This window comes from Schistocerca cancellata, chromosome 12, assembly GCF_023864275.1.
Source record: "Schistocerca cancellata isolate TAMUIC-IGC-003103 chromosome 12, iqSchCanc2.1, whole genome shotgun sequence".
Classification (NCBI taxonomy): domain Eukaryota; kingdom Metazoa; phylum Arthropoda; class Insecta; order Orthoptera; family Acrididae; genus Schistocerca; species Schistocerca cancellata.
In genome coordinates, this window is record NC_064637.1 from 59546636 (window position 1) to 59570413 (window position 23778).

The 23778-nt window shown below is 40.8% G+C and overlaps 1 protein-coding gene across 2 annotated transcripts in view; it reads right to left on the reverse strand.

Annotated features, from left to right (window-relative positions):
• The window catches only part of LOC126109845 (collagen alpha-1(I) chain-like), a 269369-nt gene that overhangs the window by 91032 nt on the left and 154559 nt on the right, over window positions 1–23778 (reverse strand). For both annotated transcript variants that reach the window (XM_049914904.1, XM_049914903.1), the window contains 7 exons: window positions 23508–23621; window positions 20102–20252; window positions 17338–17462; window positions 13856–14062; window positions 11641–11739; window positions 8426–8534; window positions 1135–1322 (listed from right to left, as the gene is read on the reverse strand). In XM_049914904.1, the coding sequence (XP_049770861.1) occupies window positions 1135–1322; window positions 8426–8534; window positions 11641–11739; window positions 13856–14062; window positions 17338–17462; window positions 20102–20252; window positions 23508–23621 (993 nt within the window). The remainder of the gene's footprint in view (window positions 1–1134; window positions 1323–8425; window positions 8535–11640; window positions 11740–13855; window positions 14063–17337; window positions 17463–20101; window positions 20253–23507; window positions 23622–23778) is intronic.

Consider the following 23778-nt stretch of genomic DNA (forward strand, 5'->3'; position numbering starts at 1 on the left):
TAACAGGATTCTTATCAAAATTTGATTGATTCTAACTGAAAGTTCACTGGTCTTTTAACCTAAGGATTCATGAGGAAAACTTTATAATAATGTCCATCTTCAGTCTTTTCAATAGTGTATTTAATTTGCCAATGTACACTTTAAAGCACAGCTTCACACAGAGGGCTTGAGTAGGTTTATGGTGGGTTGATGGTTTGTGACATCAATACACAGAAAAACAAATCTGTCAGAGGTCATAATAGATTTTGCCAATTTTGCTGAGTTCTGTTGTGTATAATAAAGTAACTTCAACATGTTGTTTACATGGAGGATTTCAGTGGTGTAAAACAGGGATGCGATCTTTCTTCCCCACTATTGAACCTATATGTTGAAGAGGCAACAGGGAAATCATAAAAAAAAAAGTTCGGAGTGACATTAATATACAGGGAGAAATAATATAAATGGTAAGATCTGCTGGTGGCATTGCTATCATCTGTAAAGGTAAGGAAGAATTACAGAACCTGGAAATGCAATGAACATTCTATGAAGAAGAGAATAAGGATTGAGAGTAAACCAAAGGACAAAAATTGCAGTAGTTTAAAAGAAACATGCCTTGTGCATACACAAAGCATCATCAGTGGGTGTCCTGAAGTATTAGATTTTTTCATTTTCAAATATAGGTTATGAATGTAAAAGAGTTCACAGAAGTTTTTATAGTAAAATGGAAAGATACTTACAGATCAGCATCTAATACATTATTTGTAAGCCAAATGCATTCTCTCAGATAGAGAACGGTTGAAAGATTGCAGTTTTTCTTGTGGTCACTCTGTTCTCAAATCATAGCACTATAACTGATATTTTCTGTGTATGGAGTGTCATTTGTTTTTGGGTTACCGACTTTCTCAGTTTCTGCTTTCAATTTTTTTTTTTTTTTTTTTTTTTTTTTTTTTTGCTTGATTGCAAGCTTTCAACCAGGTGTAATAAAAAGAAGCACGTAAGTGTGAATTGCGGCATAGCCGTGCAGATGTAAATGGGAGAGAGAGCAACTTAGTTACAACCTTCCAGTCAATAATGGCACATGACTTCAGCAAATACACACAAGATGACGAGACGGTTTTAGTACGTGCAATCCGAGTGAGTGACTGTTCCACTTACCGGACTCCCTTTCATTCCAGGTTGTCCAGGGCTGCCAGACAGTCCGGGAGGTCCCCTCGCTCCAGGGAAGCCGGGAGGTCCGGGGAGTCCCGCCGTCCCGGGGCTGCCCTTCTCTCCTGCCGAGCCGTCCTTCCCCGGTGGTCCAGGCACTCCAGACTCACCCGGCTGTCCGGGACGGCCTGCCTCTCCTGCAAAGAAATTGAGCCTCTGTCTGGATATGTTTATTCACTGATTCATAGTGTTCTATAAATCCCATCAAGATGGAGATTCTCCATGTATGTGGAATCAGTTAAGGTATACATTAGCAAAAGACAAAGAACTCAGAGAAGCTTAACGTGTACAATATATTAGCAAGAAACTCTACTGCTTAATGCTATGTATACTATGTGATTAAACTTATCTGGACACCTACTAGTGGACATTGCCCTTTATGATGGCTCAAAAATCTACTGGGGACACTTTCAACGAGGTCTCCGAATGTCAGTGGAGGAACGGCAGCACAATCTTCCTTAAAAGAACCAGAGAATGTAGTGATGTTGGACACTGGGGTATGGAGCAAAGTCAACGTTCTAAGTTACATCTAAAGCATTCCGCTGGATTCAGATCGGAACACTGGGCAAGCTAGTCCACTTCTGGAATGTTATTTTTCACAAAGCATTGCCTTACAGACGCTGCTTTATGAAAGGATGCATTGCACCGTGCATTTCACTGTGGTTTGCAGAGTGTATGTGTAGACACAGACGCAGATTTTCCTACTGAAACAAGCAATTAACATCTCCAAACTGTTCTAAGTAGTGCTCAATGCTGTTAGAGGTGTTCACAACCTTTTACATTTTTGCGCAATCAGGGGACCACATCCTGACCGTGAAAAACACTGCCGTACTGTAAAACCCCGTCAGATCCGTACTTCACTGTTAGCAGTGCCCACGATTGCAGGTAACATTCTCCAGGCATTCAACAAACCCAAACTGTGCTGGTGTACACTGGCGCCAGCACACCGTGTGGAATAGAGGTTACGGGAATACTAATAGAGGCCAATGACAGACTCACTGGAAATGCGCCGCTAATGCCCTCTCGGTCACTAGTAATTAGGCAGACCGGAGGACCAGTAGCTCCAGTTAGTTTGAGTCTCTATGCTGTGTGAGTTCCAGCGTGTCACTGAGAGGGAGCTGCAGTCCCAGCCTCTAGCTTAGAATCACACAGCACATAGCAAATACATAGAATGGTGTTCATAGTGGACTTTCTACTTCAACAGCAGTGCAGCTATGTGGACTATACAGAAGAGAGATTGTACCAAGCTAGTTATTAATTGTGTGCAGTTTGCATTACAGAATGAGGATATGGGCCACTAACCAACATTCTCTCCTTGCTTTCAACAGTACAGGTCTACAGAGACAATGCGATGACATAAAAGCGGCTAACAAGGATTCGACACAAAAGTTCCATCAGACTGCCACAATGTACAGCACGATTCATCACTCCAAATCACTCGTATCCAGTCGTCCACTACCAGTGGCATCGCTTTTTACACAACCCCGAACATCACTTAGCACTGCCTACAGAAATGTGCGGCTTACGAGGAGCTGCTCAATCGTTGGATCCCATTCTATTGAACTCACTGTGCACAGTCGTTGTTCTAACTGGACTGCTGGCTGCACTTTGTAGCTCACAAGTGACTCCTTCCACTGACTTCATGAAATATGTTACAGCCACACTCCACAATGCTCAATGGCCCATGCTCATCAGAACATAAGGTCTGCCCAGTCTTGGTTTAGCTGTGACTCTTCCTTTGCACGTCCGCTCAACAGCTTTAGAGGGGTTGAAATATCCCTCATGGATCTGTCACTCAGGTGACATCCAATGACTAGCCACTGAGCTCTCCTGGTGGACACATTCCGCTGTTACTGCCCATCTACTGGCATCACAATAGTCCCCTCCCCCTCACCTACTTTTTCACTGGTCAATCTGCCTGCATGATACCTAGTGGTTAATCCTGCACCACGTAGGGATACAGAGGTGTTTTCCGTGGCTAGTGTGCGCTCCCCTTATTGTGATAAAGAAAACATGAAATAGAGGAGGTTACAATGTATTCTACAGGACAATATACTGTGTACAGTAACAGAACAATCAAAATATCCATGGGTGTGCTGCCGGTCTATATTGTCCAACGGGCACAATATTTCGGCGATCATACATGTCGCCACGAACTATCAGTTTAATAAGTCACAGCTGCAAAATACTAACGCGAATTCTTTACAGATGAATGGAAAAACTGGTAGAAGCGGACCTCGTGGAAGATCAGTTTGGATTCCGTAGAAATGTTGGAACACGTGAGGCAATACTAACCTTACGACTTATCTTAGAAGAAAGATTAAGAAAAGGCAAACCTACGTTTCTAGCATTTGTAGACTTAGAGAAAGCTTTTGACAATGTTGACTGGAATACTCTCTTCCACATTCTAAAGGTGGCAAGGGTAAAATACAGGGAGCGAAAGGCTATTTACAATTTGTACAGAAACCAGATGGCAGTTACAAGAGTCGAGGGGCATGAAAGGGAAGCAGTGGTTGGGAAAGGAGTGAGACAGGGTTGTAGCCTATCCCCAATGTTATTCAATCTGTATATTGAGCAAGCAGTAAAGGAAACAAAAGAAAAATTCGGAGTAGGTATTAAAATTCATGGAGAAGAAGTAAAAACTTTGAGGTTCACCGATGACATTGTAATTCTGTCAGAGACAGCAAAGGACTTGAAAGAACAGTTGAATGGAATGGACAGTGTCTTGAAAGGAGGATATAAGATGAACATCAACAAAAATAAAACAAGGATAAAGGAATGTAGTCGAATTAAGTCGGGTGATGCTGAGGGAATTAGATTAGGAAATTAGACACTTAAAGTCATAAAGGAGTTTTGCTATTTGGGGAGTAAAATAACTGATGATGGTCGAAGTAGAGAGGATATTAAATGTAGACTGGCAATGGCAAGGAAATCGTTTCTGAAGAAGAGAAATTTGTTAACATCGAGTATAGATTTAAGTGTCAGGAAGTCGTTTCTGAAAGTATTTGTATGGAGTGTAGCCATGTATGGAAGTGAAACATGGATGATAACTAGTATGGACAAGAAGAGAATAGAAGCTTTCGAAATGTGGTGCTACAGAAGAATGCTGAAGATAAGGTGGGTAGATCACGTAACTAATGAGGAGGTATTGAATAGGATTGGGGAGAAGAGAAGTTTGTGGCACAACTTGACTAGAAGAAGGGATCGGTTGGTAGGACATGTTTTGAGGCATCAAGGGATCACAAATTTAGCATTGGAGGGCAGCGTGGAGGGTAAAAATCGTAGAGGGAAACCAAGAGATGAATACACTAAGCAGATTCAGAAGGATGTAGGTTGCAGTAGGTACTGGGAGATGAAGAAGCTTGCACAGGATAGAGTAGCGTGGAGAGCTGCATCAAACCAGTCTCAGGACTGAAGACCACAACAACAACAACAACATGTCGCCATCATCAGGTGAACTGACGGACTGAGCTCCTGTGAACGTGCCGGCACGGAGATCAATACACTATGGCTGCTCAGAGGGAACAGTTCCCTCTGAGCAGCCATAGTGTACGGATCTCCGTGCCAGCACGTTCACAGGAGCTCAGTCCGTCAGTTCACCTGATGATGGCGACATGTATGATCGCCGAAATATTGTGCCCATTGGACACTATAGACCGGCAGCACACCCGTGGATATTTTGATTATCAAATACACCGGGAGAAACTCAAGAATCACAGTAACAGAACAGTGCGAAGACATCACTTGTTTGTATTGGCACGAAAACATACGTTGTCATAAAGCAGCATCTGTGAGACGAAGCACTGGACTCATATTCAGGAGGAGGATGGTTCAAATCTGTGTCTGGCCATTCAGAATTAGGTATTCTGTGGTTTCTCTAAGTCGCTCCAGGCACATGCCAGCATCGTTGATTTGAAAGGGCACAGACAACTCGCCTTCCCATCCTTTTGACATCCGAGCTCATGCTTCACATCTAGCAACCAAACTGTCAACAGGACACTGAACTCTAATTTTCCTCACTTCATTTCTTCCTGTGAGACAACAGTTTGTGGACAATAACACTCATGTAATGGACTTGGCTGCCCAGAGTCCTGACCCAAATCCAATGGAACACCTTTAGGACAAGTTAGAATGTCGACTTCATTCCAGAACCCAGCGCCCCACATCACTATCTTCTCCGGTTTCAACCCTCAAGAGAGAATGGGCTGCCATTTCTCCACATACATTCAGACACCTTGCTCAAAGTGTCCCCCGTAGGGTTCAAGCTGCCATAAAGGTGAAGGATGAACAATGGAAACATGCCTTATTAACGTCCACTAGTACCTGTGCAGATACTTTTGATAAGACGGTGTATTTGTCATGTAAGTAACAAAACTTTTCAATATTTCAATTCAAATATTAAGATAATCTATGTTAGAACATCTTTAGATGGTTTGAAGACCACATATATTGTAGTCAAACAATGGAAAATGCAGGTTGGAATGTAACAATATTATGAAGAGGAGAGTTGCTACTCACCATATAGTGGAGATGCTGAGTCACAGCACACAATAAATATTGTGACAGTCTTTTTGTTGTCCCTATATGTGACTCAGCATCTCTGCTATACAGGGAGTAGCAACTTGCCTTTTCATAATATTGTTATGTTGTAGTCAGAGGTGTTTAAAAGTCAAGCTGAACATTGCTGAGACTTTTATTCCACTGTAGATGAGGAGCAAAAATACTGCCGTTGCACCAGCCACGTGTTCTTCGTTTCATCCTCTATGAACCTCAATGGCCATTCCATCATATTCTCGTGGAAGGCCTTAGCAAAATGCACTAACAGTAGTTATGTACGAGGGACCTTGCACCGAAGATGGTGGCCCGAATATTCGCAAGTGTAGTATGAGGCAGGGGGGCGAGGGGGTGTGGGTAGGGGAAGGGGGCTGTATTTGTGACATTTGACATAGCTAGTGCAATATTAGAACTGAAGCACATGATCAGCAACTTTCAATAGGATATACCTTTGGAACACCAACGTGTTTCACACTGCTTCGGTTTAAAAACATGTGGACCCAATTTCATGGGCACAGCAAAAATATAAAGGTATTTGACTAGTAAGGATAGATGCTGAAGTAATGAATTAAAATTTGAATTAAGTGTTTGGCTGCTTGAGATCATCTGGTACCACATTTGTAGCCTGGCTGTCATGTTTTGGCTGAGGTGGTCGCCACTAGGAATCGTCTTTACAGTCTGCAGTTTTGGACATTGCACAACAAAATGATAAACAATGGAAAATCCAGGATGGACTGCAGCAATATTATGAAAATGATAGTTGCTACTCACCATATATTGAAGATACTGATTCGCAGATGGGCAGAATAAAAAGACTGTCAGAAAGTGAGCTTTCGGCCAAGAAGTCCTTTGTTGGAAACAGGCAACACACACACACACACACACACACACACACACACACACACACACACACAGATTGCAAATGCAACTCTCACACAGATGAGGCAGCAGCCAAAGACTGTGGTCATGTTTGAGAGAGTTGCGCTTGCGTGTGTTTGTGTTGTCTATTTCCAATGAAGGACTTGTTGGCCAAAATCTCTCTTTCTGACAGTCTTTTTGTTGCACCCACCTGTGACTCATTATCTTCACTATATGGTCAATAGCAACTATCCTTTTCATAATATTGCCATAACAAAATGCATGTTTTCAGTCTTTCTCTTGTATTGCTGTTTAGTCAATGCTTTAAAAAAGGATTACTATAGTGATTGTGAGTTTGAAATTGAATTTAGCAGCTCAGAAAGTGAAGATAAATGTGACATTACTTGATTAGAAACTGAAAGTGATGGCAGTTCATCTGTTGGATGACAAGTGCTCACCAGTGGTACGTGATAAATACATCCTCTTGCTCCAGCCAGCCCCTCCCAGATTTATGTTCACAGGAAACTATTGTGAATTACGTGGTTAGACTTCATAGCTACACAGAAACTAAAAAATGATTGGAAGTTTCAGGATATTTTAGTCAAACTCCATTGCATGAGTATACTCAAGATTTTATTATTGATGATCTTCAAAATTTTGTAACTCATTATTTTGAGCTTTAAAAGCTGTTTTTACATGTCTATATGTAATGTCTTTCATTATATGATGTTTTTACTTAATGAAGAAGTATAATTTTTTGGAGAATAATTTGAAAAAAGGAAGAAAAGAAAAAGAAATTGTTGAGTTAAGGAATTAAATACAGAACAACTGAAGTCAACCATACTATGTGTTTGAGAGGTCCCCAAACTTTCTTGAATATGTATGACTTGGAAAACAAACAGTTGTTTCATTACTGTCCCTGTTTTGAAATTGAAAAATGTATTGCTACCAGTATCATATTGTTTTAGATGTGGAGCCACGACTGATGTGAGTGGATGCTACACTTTGAGAGCTACTGAACTTCAAGTATTGTGGACAATAATGTGTGATCACACTACACAAGAGCTGAAACTGTAAGGAGTGAGACCAACTTCTGTGAATGACTTATTTGACAACAATGTGGAGCACCAAGTTGCACTGTTGACACAATTTTTATATGCCGTGTCTCATTCAAAAAAGTTACTGTGTAATATATCGTAGTTCACAAAGAAGGAATGTGATTTTCTTGTCTAAGAAAACTCTCCATTACGCACAAGAGTTGAAAGGGAAGGCACCACATGGTATATTACAGGCCAGGAAGTCATCATGATAACTTTTTTGAAATGAAAGGTGAATTAAAATTCTTATTTTGACATGTTGAAAATTAGGTTAACACTTCAGCTCAAAGACAAGAGAATCATGAATGAAGATTGGTTACAGCAGTACAGAATGCCAGCACAATTTGCTATTCATGTGAATTCCTTTTTTGAGGCCACTGGATTGGTCATGATTTGGCAATATCTTTCAATTAACTGTTCCTTTCTTCTCCTTTGTTCTCTAACAATTCCTTGAATTTAATTCACTTGCCATAAATATACTGACCTCTATTTCTTCTTGCAGCTTCATACCTCTGTTCCTGATGAACATATTTAGCAATTTGTTCTTTCATATACTGGGCATCTAACACATCTCCTCAGTAATTGGGAATGTACAGAAAATATTGGGAGATGATAGAGTATTTGCAGGAGTGTGTGTTGATCGTGTATATGCACTCTTTCTAACAATCCTATCTTAGGAATATTTCACAATTTGAACAATGCTCAGGTCAAAGAAGCAGTAAGAACAGTACCTCTTGGCCCTTGAAGTCCTTGGCTTCCTTTCGGACCTGGATGTCCTAGGTCTCCTTTGGCACCAGGATTTCCAGGGAACCCAGGTGGTCCGGGTTTTCCAATGGCTCCCTGTCAATAAAAATAAGTGTTTCATGTTAATATATCTACATCTACATCTACATTTATACTCTGCAAGCCACCCAACGGTGTGTGGCGGAGGGCACTTTACGTGCCACTGTCATTACCTCCCTTTCCTGTTCCAGTCGCATATGGTTCGCGGGAAGAACGACTGTCTGAAAGCCTTCATGTGCGCTCTAATCTCTCTGATTTTACATTCATGATCTCCTCGGGAGGTATAAGTAGGGGGAAGCAATATATTCGATACCTCATCCAGAAACGCACCCTCTCGAAACCTGGTGAGCAAGCTACACCGCGATGCAGAGCGCCTCTCTTGCAGAGTCTGCCACTTGAGTTTGTTAAACATCTCCGTAACGCTATGACGGTTACCAGATAACCCTGTGACGAAACGCGCCGCTCTTCTTTGGATCTTCTCTATCTCCTCCGTCAACCCGATCTGGTACGGATCCCACACTGATGACCAATACTCAAGTATAGGTGGAAAGAGTGTTTTGTAAGCCACCTCCTTTGTTGATGGACTACATTTTTTAAGGACTCTCCCAATGAATCTCAACCTGGTACCTGCCTTACCAACAATTAATTTTATATGATCATTCCACTTCAAATCGTTCCACACGCATACTCCCAGATATTTTACAGAAGTAACTGCTACCAGTGTTTGTTCCGCTATCATATAATCATACAATAAAGGATCCTTCTTTCTATGTATTCGCAACACATTAAATTTGTCTATGTTGAGGGTCAGTTGCCACTCCCTGCACCAAGTGCCTGTCTGCTGCAGATCTTCCTGCATTTCGCTACAATTTTCTAATGCTGCAACTTCTCTGTATACTACAGCATCATCCGTGAAAAGCCGCATGGAACTTCCGACACTATCTACTAGGTCATTTATATATATTGTGAAAAGCAATGGTCCCATAACACTCCCCTGTGGCACGCCAGAGGTTACTTTAACGTCTGTAGACGTCTCTCCATTGATAACAACATGCTGTGTTCTGTTTGCTAAAAACTCTTCAATCCAGCCACACAGCTGGTCTGATATTCCGTAGGCTCTTACTTTGTTTATCAGGTGACAGTGCGGAACTGTATCGAACGCCTTCTGGAAGTCAAGGAAAATAGCATCTACCTGGGAGCCTGTATCTAATATTTTCTGGGTCTCATGAACAAATAAAGTGAGTTGGGTCTCACACGATCGCTGTTTCCGGAATCCATGTTGATTCCTACATAGTAGATTCTGGGTTTCCAAAAACGACATGATACTCGAGCAAAAATATAAATGCAGGTTGCTGACTGCTAACTATCAAGGCTATATACTATGATACAGTTTCCTTCCTTCCAATTTGGAGTTTGTATCCTACTAAGAATGAGCTCCCTCGAGAAGGGCCATTAGCTCAGTTTGATCACTCTTAGGTTGATGCTGAGGCTGTGGCTGATATACAGGGTGATTCAGGTATGTGTTTTGATGGGTGATTAGAACAAAAAACTTTATGTGGACATCTGCCCTTTCCGAATGGTTTCTGAGATAATGTACATTTTTATATGTATTATTCATTGTCATTGTTTACAACATATCACCGTAATACAGACAAAACTTGGATGAACATTGTGATACAGGATGCTTGTGGTCTATCAAGTCAGAAAACTACCTAAAACTGGCCTACAAGAAGTACCTAAGCTACAACACATGCAAGTCACGCAAGATTTTCAAAATTCCCGCGATCCCTCCGCACAGACTGTTACTCCTAGACAAAAAATAAATAGCACATTTTTTGTAGCAAATTTAATTTAGTTTAATTGTGCACAGAGATGCATTTTTGTTGGACCGTGTGGTTCTCAAGTTATTAAAGAAAAATGTACAAAAGTGATATTTTAAAGGTGTTCTATCTCAGAAAACATTTGCAATAGGGCATATGTCCATATGAAGTTTATTGTTCAGAATCATTAATACTGTCACATCTCACCCTGTATACTGAGAAACACTGACACGCTGTTTTTCAAAGTGACAAACATAGTGGAATAGTAGATGTGGAAATTGATGTATGCTATCACGACAAAATCTGAATGTTTTTGACACATTGTATGAGGGTATGCTGAAAACTAATGCCTCAACTTTTTCAGTGCAAACTCTTAAATCTTTCTAAACACATTGAACATTATTAACATTCTACATCTTTATTCTCCACGTTGACATATATGCAGCCCTCTGTCACTAAAGGATTCCGAATTGTTGTGTGTAACATGGTAAAAACTATGTTGGGGATGAGAAACAGTGTGCTGTAATTAAGTTTCAAATTTGAAGAGTTAGTCCCCTCATGCAGCACCCTATCCTTCAGTGTGGCAATGACAGACTACAGATAAGTGCTGTGACATCTGCAACAATCCAGCACCTTGAAGGATAGTGATGAAGCGGTGCAAGCAGAGGTCCACATTCAATAGTGAAGATATCAACAATGCACGTTGGATTTCTGCTGACTGTTAACTGAGTGAAAGCTGCTAATTTTTGGGAATAAGCTGATATTGTTAATCAGAAACGACAGTAAACAATATATATATTGAAAGGCCAGCGTCAAAATAGCCAGACTAGTAAACAGGGGCTAACAAGAGGTATACGAACTTACACCACTTATTGCCCGAACTCCCAAACCGCCTGTTTCTGAGCCAAAAATATACTTTTATGATGGGAAGAGTTACCCCAAAATATAATACAATAAGTGAATGAAAATAAGCAAAAGAGACTAATTTTCATGTTGAATGATCGCTTACTTCAGATATCATCTGAATAGTATAAATGGTAGCATTAACTCTTTGAACAAGATCAGGAATGTGGGCTTTCCACGACAGTTTACTAGCTATCTGAACACCTAGAAATCTGAACAGCTCTATTTCACTAATCGTATGCCCAGTCTGTGAAATTAAAATGTCGCATTTTGTTAAATTGTGCACACCTACAATAATGTACCATCTTCAACAGCTAGGCATTTAATAAATTCTACACACTTCTATGGTAACCTGATGTGCTAAAATAATTATCTCCAATTAAAAGCACTGTTGCAACTGTACGCTCTGTTCTAGATGGGAGGGTGTGTCAGAAACTCACCGGAGGGCCTGGTGGTCCCGAAATTCCATCAATCCCCCTGAGGCCGGGAGGTCCCGGAGGACCCTCTCGCCCTCTCTCGCCTCTCGGTCCGGCTGGACCCTGAAACAGACAGAAAATTATAACTGATTATATTGGAAGACAGCAATGATTAATTTTAATTTACTCGTTCTATTATGCAGTACTAAGTTATGTCTTACACAAAGAAACATGTACGTACGCACATGCATGTGTGTGGGCGCACACACACACACACACACACACACACACACACACACACACGAAGAATACTGTATGCAATCTGAAGGTTCAAGCTGCAAATTAAGTAACACACTTGCTAATTCTTTCTTTAAATTTTTGCTAGCTGGCACATTATTTTTTGAGCCTCACTTAATGACAGTTAAGATTTCTGTAAGTGGTATTTCAACTACTGTTACAGTTTTTAACCAGTAAAGATCAAAATAGTTGCTTGAACAGTTCACGGGTGTACTGCCAGTCCACAGTGTCCGACGGGCACAATATTTCGGCGATCAGACATGTCGGCATTGTCAGGTGTGCTGACGAACTGCGCGCCTGACGATGGTGACCTGTCTGATCGCCAAAATATTGTGCCCGTTGGACACTGTGGACCGGCACACCCATGGACTGTTTGAGCAAGAAATATGCTGGGAGACACTGAAGAATCACATCAAAATACCTCATTAGGGTACCGCAAATGCTTATGTTTAGCTGACATGGTGCACCTTTTGTGTCTTTGGGCTGTCGTGTGATTATTGTGAGTCTGAACGCTTTTGCAGTATGGAATGAGAATGTGGGTTTAGAGAATGAGTCACGTAGTCACATCAGGGGGGTAGTCAGTGAAGTGGATTCATACAGTAGGGCCAACAAAACAGGACAGATGTGTAATAAAATCATGAGTATTTGGTAAAGTTTGATTTTTTTTTTAAGTTTTACATTCCTGGTAACATCAACTATATCAGGTGTTTTAAGTGTTGTGAGATATTGTAGACAAATCAACTTTCTGTTGTATTTAATTAAGATTTTGCTGAGATGCAGCAAGTAATGGTACTTGAATTATGTAACCACTACGGCACCTCAACTCAACCTCTCGATACCAGCAATATTCTACTGTGTTTCTGTTAACTACTTAACATATTTCTGAGACAACATTCACAATTGATTTCATTTGTGATACATCGATATGTTTATATTGCAATGATATTATTCTTATTTGTTTTCTTTCTTTTGTCACTATGATCTTTGACATACTTGTAACTCTGATTTTTGGGCGCGTAAGCGATTATTAGTTAGTTGTGTTAGAGTCGGACCTTGAAATAGGTCAAATCTTGGACGTCATGTTGGAAAGACATATAACATAGTCAGCTTATAAAATGTGAACTTTAACAGTGAGGAAGATGTTTTCAAGTATGTTTTGTATTGTGAAGTGATCTTTTGTGTGTTACGTGGTATTGCAATAAAAGCAGTTAAAAGGAAGTGTAACTTAAATTTGGAGTGCTGATTTTTTTTTTTTTTTTTTTTTTTTTACATCACTATTGTGCTAACTTTGAAAGGTTTAATCTTCATGAATGGTTTGTGAAGTGCATCTACAAAACTTTTGAATATAGCAGAATAAAACCTAGGCGTTTTTGCATCTGAGCTTGGAATTATCACCACCTAGATTTTCGACGATCGAGCCATGATTTTACAACGAGACCAGCATTCGAAACACGAAAAGATGAGTGCCTAGTTTATTTATTATTACATGAAATGACTTTATTAACTGTGCTCTAATGACACCTGCCACATAATAACTTTGTTGTTGCCCGAAAATGCAGTATTTAGCAGCGTGAGCAACACCACAATTGTTATTAAATTTTTTTGACCTTTGTTGTGGTAGGGTTGTTAGAAGCACTTTATGTCAATAAATAGATTGTCAAGCAAGTTTAGTAAATTTTCTATAAATGACTTAGAAAATTGGCATCTGGATACTGACCTTCACATTTTATAAGAACGAAGAAAATCTATGAGTGCTAATCTGTAACGTCCTCTCATAATAGATGTGCTGTGCTGTTGCAGGAGCATCACAGTACCCTTGTCACTTGTACATAAATACTCGATTACTGTGCACCTGCTACCACTATATTAATTAACCATTTGCCCCACCTTCCCCCCGACTGTAATCTACAGCTGCCCGCCCGAACAGTTTCGTGCAACTCACCATCGGACCGATGGGTCCCATGGGCCCTGTGGTGCCCTGTGCGCCCTTCTCGCCACTGGGGCCCTGCTCGCCCTTAGCTCCGTCCAGTCCGGGGAAGCCGCGGTGCCCTTTGATGCCCGGGAGGCCCGGCATGCCCGGCAGACCCCTGGGTCCCGGGGGACCGGCTGATCCGGGTTGTCCCGCCTCTCCGTCGTCACCTTGCTCTCCCTGCAAAATTCCATTTCGTTTACTTCTGGTACAGGTTCCTGTCAATTTAATTACTGTTAATATTTAAACAAATATTACTTCAAAGTACTGTATCCAAACGAAGATGTCTGATAAAGAGAAACTTGTTAATATTGAATATAAATTTAAGTTAGAGTGTACATAACTGGTACATAGCCTCAAAACATTTTTCAAAGAAGACATTTTTTTATGGGCTTTACAATTTCCAGTTGATCTGGTATTGGCCAATTTCAACTTACTAACTATCTTCAAGCAAGTTATAAACATAACAAACACAGATAAAATAAAACATGTAATGTGCATGGAAAAACACCAAATGGTAGCATTAAATGAAACTCGGATAATGACTAATACGTTGAAATCGACTGAGAGCAAATAAACTGAAAACAGACAATGTTCCCTTTCGATAAAATTTAGGTATTAAGAAGTCTTTTGTGAAGGTATTAGGAGTGTAGCTGATGTGTCGACAGAAGTGCCGACACAGTGTTATTTTGAGGGGGCCGATATGCACGCTATAAGCTCACCCAGAATATCGTGAAGTCTGAAACAGGACGCTCAATGAATGCTAATAAGAAAAGTATGCAGCTCCTTGAATACTTAACTTTAATTCATCCTTGTGGTACATCGCTATTGACGATACAAATGAGTCTATCTCCAGATACGGTTAATTACAATCACTGTAAGGCTAATGGCGCCTTGCTAGGTCGTAGCTATGGACTTAGCTGAAGGCTATTCTAACTGTCTCTCGGCAAATGAGAGCAAGGCTTCGTCAGTGTAGTCGCTAGCAAAGTCGTCGTACAACTGGGGCGAGTGCTAGTCCGTCTTTCTAGACCTGCCATGTGGTGGCGCTAGGTCTGCAAGTACTGACAGTGGCGACACGTGGGTCCAACATGTACTAATGGACCGCGGCCGATTTAAGCTACCACCTAGCAAGTGTGGTGTCTGGCGGTGACACCACAGTAGCCATTACAGAAGTGATATGTTTAACAATGAACACTTCAGACAAAAAGAGAATAGGAGCTTTTGAAATCTGGTGCTACAGCAGAATGCCGAAAAGTAGAAGGGTGGACCCAATAACTAATGAGGGGTTATGGCATAACTAGACTAAAAGATGAGATCAATTGACAGGATATATTCTGAGGCATCAAGGAATCGTAAAGGTTGTAATGGAGGGAAGTGTGTCAGTGTGTGTGTGTGTGTGTGTGTGTGTGTGTGTGTGTGTGTGTGTGTGTGTGTGTGTTTTAGAGTAAGAAAAAGGCTTGAATACAGTAAGCAGTTTCAAATGGATGTAGATTTGCTGTAGTTATTCAGAGAGAAAGAGGCTCATAAAGGACCGACTAGTGAGGAGAACTGAATCAAATCAGTCTTTGGACTGAAAACAACAGCAACATCAAAAGCAAAATACAACACACAATATTATAACTTATGAGACAGAATGGCTTGCCACATAGTTCACCAGTAATCACAGCCCACAGATGATGAGAACAGAGTGAGTGGTAAACATGCATTAAGAAAAATGAAAGACATACTTCAATTAAGAACTAGGAGGCAAAGGAGATGGGGAAACAACCCAGAGAGGTGGGAGGGCAAGGGAGGGATATATATAATAGAGGGAAACATTCCACGTGGGAAAAATATATCTAAAAACTAAGATGATGTAACTTACCAAAAGAAAGCGTTCACATGTTGATAGACACACAAACAAAGACAAACATACACACAAAATTCAAGCTTTCGCAACCAACGGTTGCTTCATCAGGAAATTTCCTGATGAAGCAACTGTTGGTTGCGAAAGCTTGAATTTTGTGTGTGTGTTTGTGCTTGTTTGTGTGTCTATCAACATGCCGAGAGAGAGAGAGAGAGAGAGAGAGAGAGAGAGAGAGAGAGAGAGAGAGAGAGAGAGAGAGAGAGAGAGAGACAGACAGACAGAGGGGGAAGGAGGGAGGATAAGAATGATGAAAAATAAAATAAAGAAAATAATTAAATAATGCATGATAAATTATTAATAATAATAACAATGAAAAAGGGAAAGATAGGCAGAATTATATGTTAACAAGCGAGAGAAGTCTAGGAGGGTGTCAGGAGGCCTCTTGAGTTCAGGGATACTCATACTGAGTGGGAGGATCACCCCCCCCCCCCTCCCCTCCCTTTGTGATGTAGCATGTAGCAGGCATTCAGATCCCTTGGCCATTTTTAGCAACTGGACACTGTACAATTTCATCATTATTTGTTGGGCTCCCTCAAGTTCCAACAATTGCCTTTTACAAAATTCTTAAAGAATGTTTAAATTACATGCAGTTGTGCTTGTGCTGGTATCGAAAGTGCATAGTGACATGCACAAAAATTATAAATTTGAATTTTCTTAAGTGGCACTGTAATGAAGGTGATGGCTTTTTTGAGCAAAATTGTCACTGGAAATAAAACATTGAGGTGTTCAGCATGAAAACTATAACTGTCTCATGAAACTGGCAGTTTGGCTGTGGATGACAAACAAGATGTCAGATTTTTAGGAAATTGGAATTAAAAAGTTATGCGTACATTATGATACATCCTAATACTAGTGGAAATTGTGCTGAGAAGTAGATTAAGCAACAAACTTTAAAGTAATAATAAAATTGTTTTCAAACATGTGTGTGAGTTTGAGTAACATTAAAATTGTATTTACTTAAAAAAATACATCATAAGACAGACTATATAAAGCATTTTTCTGTGTCAGTCACATGTTCATTGTACCACATTACATTTCAGTGGTTTGTATCATCATCTGCAAGTGCAAAATTAGATGATATTCTTGGTATTAGTCGGAGTACAGATCACTTTTCACTCTAGCAGACCAAATGAAGAACAGCTTCCGTTTCACCTTCAGCTGGTGATAAAAATGCTTTTTGGTAACAGTATTGCTAAATTTAAAAACAGAAATTATGTGATTGTGATGTGTACATACAGTTTTCCGGGGAAAAAAAAAAAAAAAAAAAAAAAAAAAGGTGAGACAAAAAGTTTTTTGCTAACCTGCCACTGTAGTGCTCTGAACTAATATCAAGAATGTAAAACCCAATTCTCCACTTGAAAACAATTGTGGGACCCACTGAAATGCACCGTATTACAATAAACAAGTAACTGATGTAGAAAACGGATTTACTTATTTCTTATAATCAGTCGGACTCCTCATAATGCCTTGCTTTATGGACAAAATAATGAAGACTGATTTTATTTCTTAGTACTTCAGCTCTTATGAGCACCCACGAGTGAATACTCACATCCTTTCCAGGCAGTCCCGGAAGTCCTCTGGGCCCGGGAGTTCCCGGAGGACCCACGGGTCCCGCATCTCCGGGTTCCCCTCGTACGCCTTGGAAGCCTTGTGGTCCCGGTGGCCCGGGTGGACCTGCAAGACACACACCCCAATGTACCCACCACATCTGTGTTCATCCAATCTATTCGCTGCATCAGCTGATGTGTCTCACTATTTTTGTGCTGACTTGTTTTCTTCACTTTTACACTACACTAGTTCACTTCTGCTTCCCGTGCCCGTTCAGACAACATCTCTACATTTCACAGTACATTTCCACTGGTTATAAAATCCTCTTATCACAATCCAGACATTTTTGTTTGGTGCTTGTTAGCATTCATTATATGGCAGTGGGAACAAAGTGGAAGACTCTGTAAAATCCATTTATCCTCCTTTGTTGGAACTGAATGTGTCATAGATGTTGTTTTGTGCGCATTCTGCCGTGTGTGTTTCTTAATCCGGGCAAATGAGGAAATTTGCTAACTTCAACTTGAAGTAAAGTAAAATAAAGAAGCTACCGTATTTACTCGAATCTAAGCCGCACTTTTTTCCGGTTATTGTAATCCAAAAAACCGCCTGTGACTTAGAATCGAGTGCAAAGTAAGCGGAAGTTCTGAAAAATGTTGGTAGGTGCTGCCACAACTAACTTCTACTGTCGAATATATGTAGCACTACACAGGCATGAAACTTCCTGGCAGATTAAAACTGTGTGCCGGACCGAGACTCGAACTCGGGATCTTTGCCTTTCGCGGGCAAGTGCTCTACCGACTGAGCTACCCGAGCACGACTCACGCCCCATCCTCACAGCTTTCATTCCACCAGTACCTCATCTCCTACCTTCCAAACTTTACAGAAGCTCTCCTGTGAACCTTGCAGAACTAGCACTTCTGAAAGAAAGGATATTGCGGAGACACGGCTTAGCCACAGCCTGGGAACATCCCCCAGGAATACGACTTTGTCAAATCCTGCCCTTAAATGAGATCCATCCTTCATCAAATCCTCCCCACTCCACCAAGAGTGTCTTTCCGCCATCCACCTAACCTTCATAACCTTTTGGATCGTCCCTATAAAATCCCCAAACCACCTTCCCTACCCTCTGGCTCCTACCCTTGTAACCGCCCCCGGTGTAAAACCTGTCCTGTGCACCCTCCCGCCACCACCTACTCCAGTCCTGTAACCCGGAAGGCGTACACAATCAAAGGCAGAGCCACGTGTCAAAGCACCCACGTGATTTACCAACTGACCTGCCTACACTGTGAAGCTTTCTATGTGGGAATGGCCAGCAACAAACTGTCCATTCGCATGAACGGACACAGGCAGACAGTGTTTGTTGGTAATGAGGATCAGTCTGTGGCTAAACATGCCTCGGTGCACGGCCAGCACATCTTGGCACAGTGTTACACCGTCTGGGTTATCTGGATACTTCCCACTGACACCAACCTGTCAGAACTCCGAAGATGGGAACTTGCCCTTTAATATATCCTCTCTTCCCGTTACCCACCAGGCCTCAACCTCCAGTAATTTCAAGTTGCCGCCGCTCTTACCTCACCTGTCTTTCAATAACATCTTTGCCTCTGTACTTCTGCCTCGACTGACATCTCTGCCCAAACTCTTTGCCTTTACATATGTCTGCTTGTGTCTGTTTATGTGCGAATGGATATGTGTGTGTGTGTGAGTGTATACCTGTCCCTTTTTCCCCCTAAGGTAAGTCTTTCCACTCCCGGGGTTGGAATGACTCCTTACCCTCTTCCTTAAAACCCACATCCTTTCGTCTTTCCCTCTCCTTCCCTCTTTCCTGATGAAGCAACCATTTGTTGCGAAAGCTTGAATTTTGTGTGTATGTTTGTGTTTGTTTGTGTGTCTATCGACCTGCCAGTACTTTTGTTTGGTATGTCACATCATCTTTATAAAATAGAGGGAAACATTCCATGTGAGAAAAATATATATAAAAAACAAAAGTGCTGTAACTTATCAAACAAGAAAGCACTGGTTGATAGACACAATAAAAAACACACATAAATTTCAAGCTTTCACAACCCAAGGTTGCTTTATTAGGAAAGAGGGAAGGAGAGGGAAAGACGAAAGGATGTGGGTTTTAAGGGAGAGAGTAAGAAGTCATTCCAATCCCGGGAGCAGAAAGACATACCTTAGGGGAAAAAAAGGACAGGTATACACTCGCACACACACACATATCCATCCGCACATATACAGACACAGGCAGACATATGTAAATGCCACCTATGTGTCTGTATATGTGCGGATGGATATGTGTTTGTGTGCCTGTGTCTGTATGTGTGCAGATGGATATTATTGTGTGTGTGTGTGTGTGTGTGTGTGTGCGCGAGTGTATACCTGTCCTTTTTTCCCCCTAAGGTAAGTCTTTCCGCTCCCGGGACTGGAATGACTCCTTACCCTCTCCCTTAAAACCCACATCCTCTTGTCTTTCCCTCTCCTTCCCTCTTTCCTGATTAAGCAACCGTTGGTTGCGAAAGCTTGAATTTTGTGTGTATGTTTGTGTTTGTTTGTGTGTCTATCAACCTGCCAGCGCTTTCGTTTGGTAAGTCACATCATCTTCATCTTTGTTTTTAGATATATTTTTCCCACGTGGAATGAAATTATCTGGGGAAATAAATTTTAATGAACCCACTTGGCTTCACAAGGCAAATAATTGGCTTCACAAGGCAAATAAATGCATAAACAGAGTGCCAACATGACATTTTGGGTCAGAAACTAACCTGGAGGGCCCCTCGGTCCGACCGGTCCGACTTGTGCGTGAAGGTACTGGTAGGCATCTGGAGACAAGCCGAATCCTAGGCCGCCACCCCCAGTGGGGCCCTTGTCGCCGGAGGCTTGCGAGAGGGCCAGCTGGGTGTAGAACGGCGAGATCTGAAAAGTAAAGCTACTTGAAGGTGGGTTCTTTTAAATCGAGGATAAATATGAAAATGCAAGTGTTGATTTTTCATCTTGAATAATAGCTGCTTTGCTGCTATCGTAAATAATTTATTTAATGAGCAGTTTCATAGCCTAGAAGCCACATTATCAGGTTATTCTTCTTCTCCTTCTTCTTCTTCTTCTTCACCGTCGCCTTGTCCCACGGTACGTAGGATCGGCGTTGCTCTTCTGGATCCTTCTCCTCCATAGTACTCTTCTATCCATTACCTCTTCCTTCTGCAATCCTTTCTCCCTTAGGTCCCCGGATATCTTATCCTTCCACCTCATCTTCAGTCTTCCTCTCCTTATGTCTCCTTCGATTTTATATCTTCAACTCTGTTTCCGAAATACTCTTCCCCTTTTCTCTGTAAGTGTCTGTACCACCTTTGTCTGATCTCTTGTATCTTTTTCCCCATGGGTCCCACTTTCACAGCTCCTCTAACAAATTCATTTCTAATCCTGTCCTCCCTTGAATGGTTCAAATGGCTCTCAACACTATGGGACTTAACATCTATGGTCATCAGTCCCCTAGAACTTAGAACTACTTAAACCCAACTAACCTAAGGACATCACACACATCCATGCCCGAGGCAGGATTCGAACCTGCGGCCGTAGCGGTCACGCGGTTCCAGACTGGAGCGCCTAGAACCGCACGGCCACACCGTGTCCTTCCTTGTTACCCTACACATCCACCTTAGCATCCTCATTTCCACCACTTCCATCTTCCTTTCCTGGGCTACTGTGGTTGGCCATGTTTCTGCCCCATATATCATAGCAGGCCTTACCACCGACTTTCCCTTTCAACACAATGCTCACCTTCTTGTCACACAACACTCCACTCATTTTCCTCCAGTTGTTCCAACCGCAATTTATTGTGTTGTATCTCACTTTCCAGTCCTCCGTCTCTCTGTATGTACGACCCCAGGTATTTAAATTTGCAGACCGATTTCAGCTCATCATCCTGGATCTTGCAAGACCTCATCTGCACATTTTTCAGTGCTAAATATTCTGACTCTGTCCTGCTAATTTTCATCCCTCTATCTTCTAGTGCCTTCCTCCAATCCTCCAGATTTTCCTCAAGTCTGTCGATGCTCTGCTCACAAAGAACCACATCTGCAAACATCATATTGCACGGCACTTCCTTCTTCACATCTTTCACCAGCACATCCATAATCATGTCAAAGAGGTAGGGACTAAGTGCAGACCCTTGATGTAACCCTACTTTTGCTGGAAACTCCTTTGTCATGCCCAAACTACTTCTCACCTGTGTCATTGCTCCTCTGTACATTTCCTTCACTAACCTCACATACTTCTCTGGTGTGCTCTGCTCTCTCATGCTTCTCCATATTTCATCTCTTGGGACTCTGTTATATGCTTTCTCCAAATCAATGAAAGCCATATGTAGATCGGCTTGTAGCTCCCTGTGTCTCTCCACTATCCACCACATTATCAGGTTAAATATGGTGAATCATGACATTAAAGTTGCAACATGGTCAGGACCAAACATTTCTTGTCTATGAATACATGACATAATTAGTGGATTGCCAGGTAAATGTTAAAAAACTCACTGATTTGAATCTTGCTAGATGCAATTTCGTTTGTACTTTTATTTCATTTCCATAGTTATTAATGAGCACAAACATTATTTAATATATACTGACATAATTTTTAAATAAAAGTAATATGTTTTTATTTTTAATTACTAATCACATGAACCTCCCAGTATTCACACTTTTTATAAAATTTGGCGTAACAATGAGAAATTTCAAACAGAAAATAATTTTTTTTTTATTTCTACAGACAGAATAGTATTAATGATGTACATAATGTTTTTATTTTAACAAGAAGGCATTTCATAAGTCTGTATTAAACTTTAATTTATTTTCAAAAGACCTGTAATCTACACAAATAAAAATCAATTGTCATATATATCAAATATCATCAATTATGAATGGGACATCAGATTTCTTTTTCTTTTTTTTTCTTTTTTTTTTGCGTTTGTAATTGGCAGGACAAGTTCTGCATGAAAAAAAAATTTTTGAAAATCCACTGGAAAAATCAGAAATTAAAATCAATTGTGAAAGATCACCGCTAGAGGATGGCTTGATTGATTTGGTTGTTTTTTTCCATTAGTAATTGTGGATGGTAAACATATTTTTAATATGAAAAAGGAAATAAAAATTGTATTAATTTTGACAGTTCTGCTGTCATGTATGTCCATAACAAAAAAAATGAGTTTAACAGTTAATGCAATATACAAAAGGGGAAACACTGTTACCAAAAATCATGAAAAGTTCTTGAAGGTTTTACTACAAATTGTTACATGACACTCTAATGAACATTCAGATGAACATAGGCTACAAATTTTTGAGATATGTAATATATATGGGAGGAATTGTTGGTACCACATATCACAAAAAATTCTTGACAGATTTACTTCAGATTTTTACACGATACTCTACTGAACATTCAGACGGAAATGGACACAGAGAGGGTGGAGGTGGTTACTCATAGAGAGATGTGGGAAGGAGGAGATGTGTGGAGAGAGGGTAGGGACGAGAAAATGGACAGAGAGAGTGGGGACAAGGAATTTATAATGTATATGCAGTTCCTATGGATATTTAACATTTGCGAAGCATTGCAGGTTTGCTAGTTAATAACAAAAACGTATTTTCATTAAGAATTATGATTCAATATTTCTTAATTAATCTCTCCATTCAATAATAGGTATGTAATTTAATTAAAACATTGTATCTAGCAAGTTCAAATTAGTGACTTCACAATAATAAAGTTTTAAGCTAGGTGCTCAGATACCAACAACTAGGATATAAATCCACAAATGGTTGGCAATTAATAATTTATGGAAATTTTCTAATTTTCAAAGTTGATTTTTTTTTCTTTTTTTAGTTTTTCTGGAAATAGCTGCTCCTACTTAAGGAAACTGGTGCCTGGGCATTGACTTTCAGATTCTATAAGCACAAATAAAATTGGAGAGGGCCACCCCGAAACAAGTTCTTGATCTGTGGCGAGCAAAAACTCACCCACTGGTCAGCTGCGTAACAGACTGGTGGGAAAACAGATCAGGGATATTAATCATAAAAGTTTGTAACAGTGGATATATGAGCATTACGAGCTTCTGCCAACTTCCAAGGACTCAAATGACTATTCTGCAACCTAGAGCAGCAGCAGCAGCAGATGGGATGTACTCACATCTGGAGCGGGTCCCGGCGGACCGGGCAGTCCTGGGATTCCCGGCTGTCCCGGTGGTCCGGGATATCCTGCCTCTCCTGGTCTTCCCGGCTCTCCCGGTCGTCCACTCTCTCCCTACAAATCAGAAAATTATGCACAGTGTAGCATCCTGTCTGCCGTACAGCATTATTAGTAATAAATGTGCAGCTTTAACATGTAAATAACAACTCTCTATTGAAATACTCTTTCAGCCCAAAAAGGAAGTTAGTTCGTATTTATTTGTGTGTGAAAA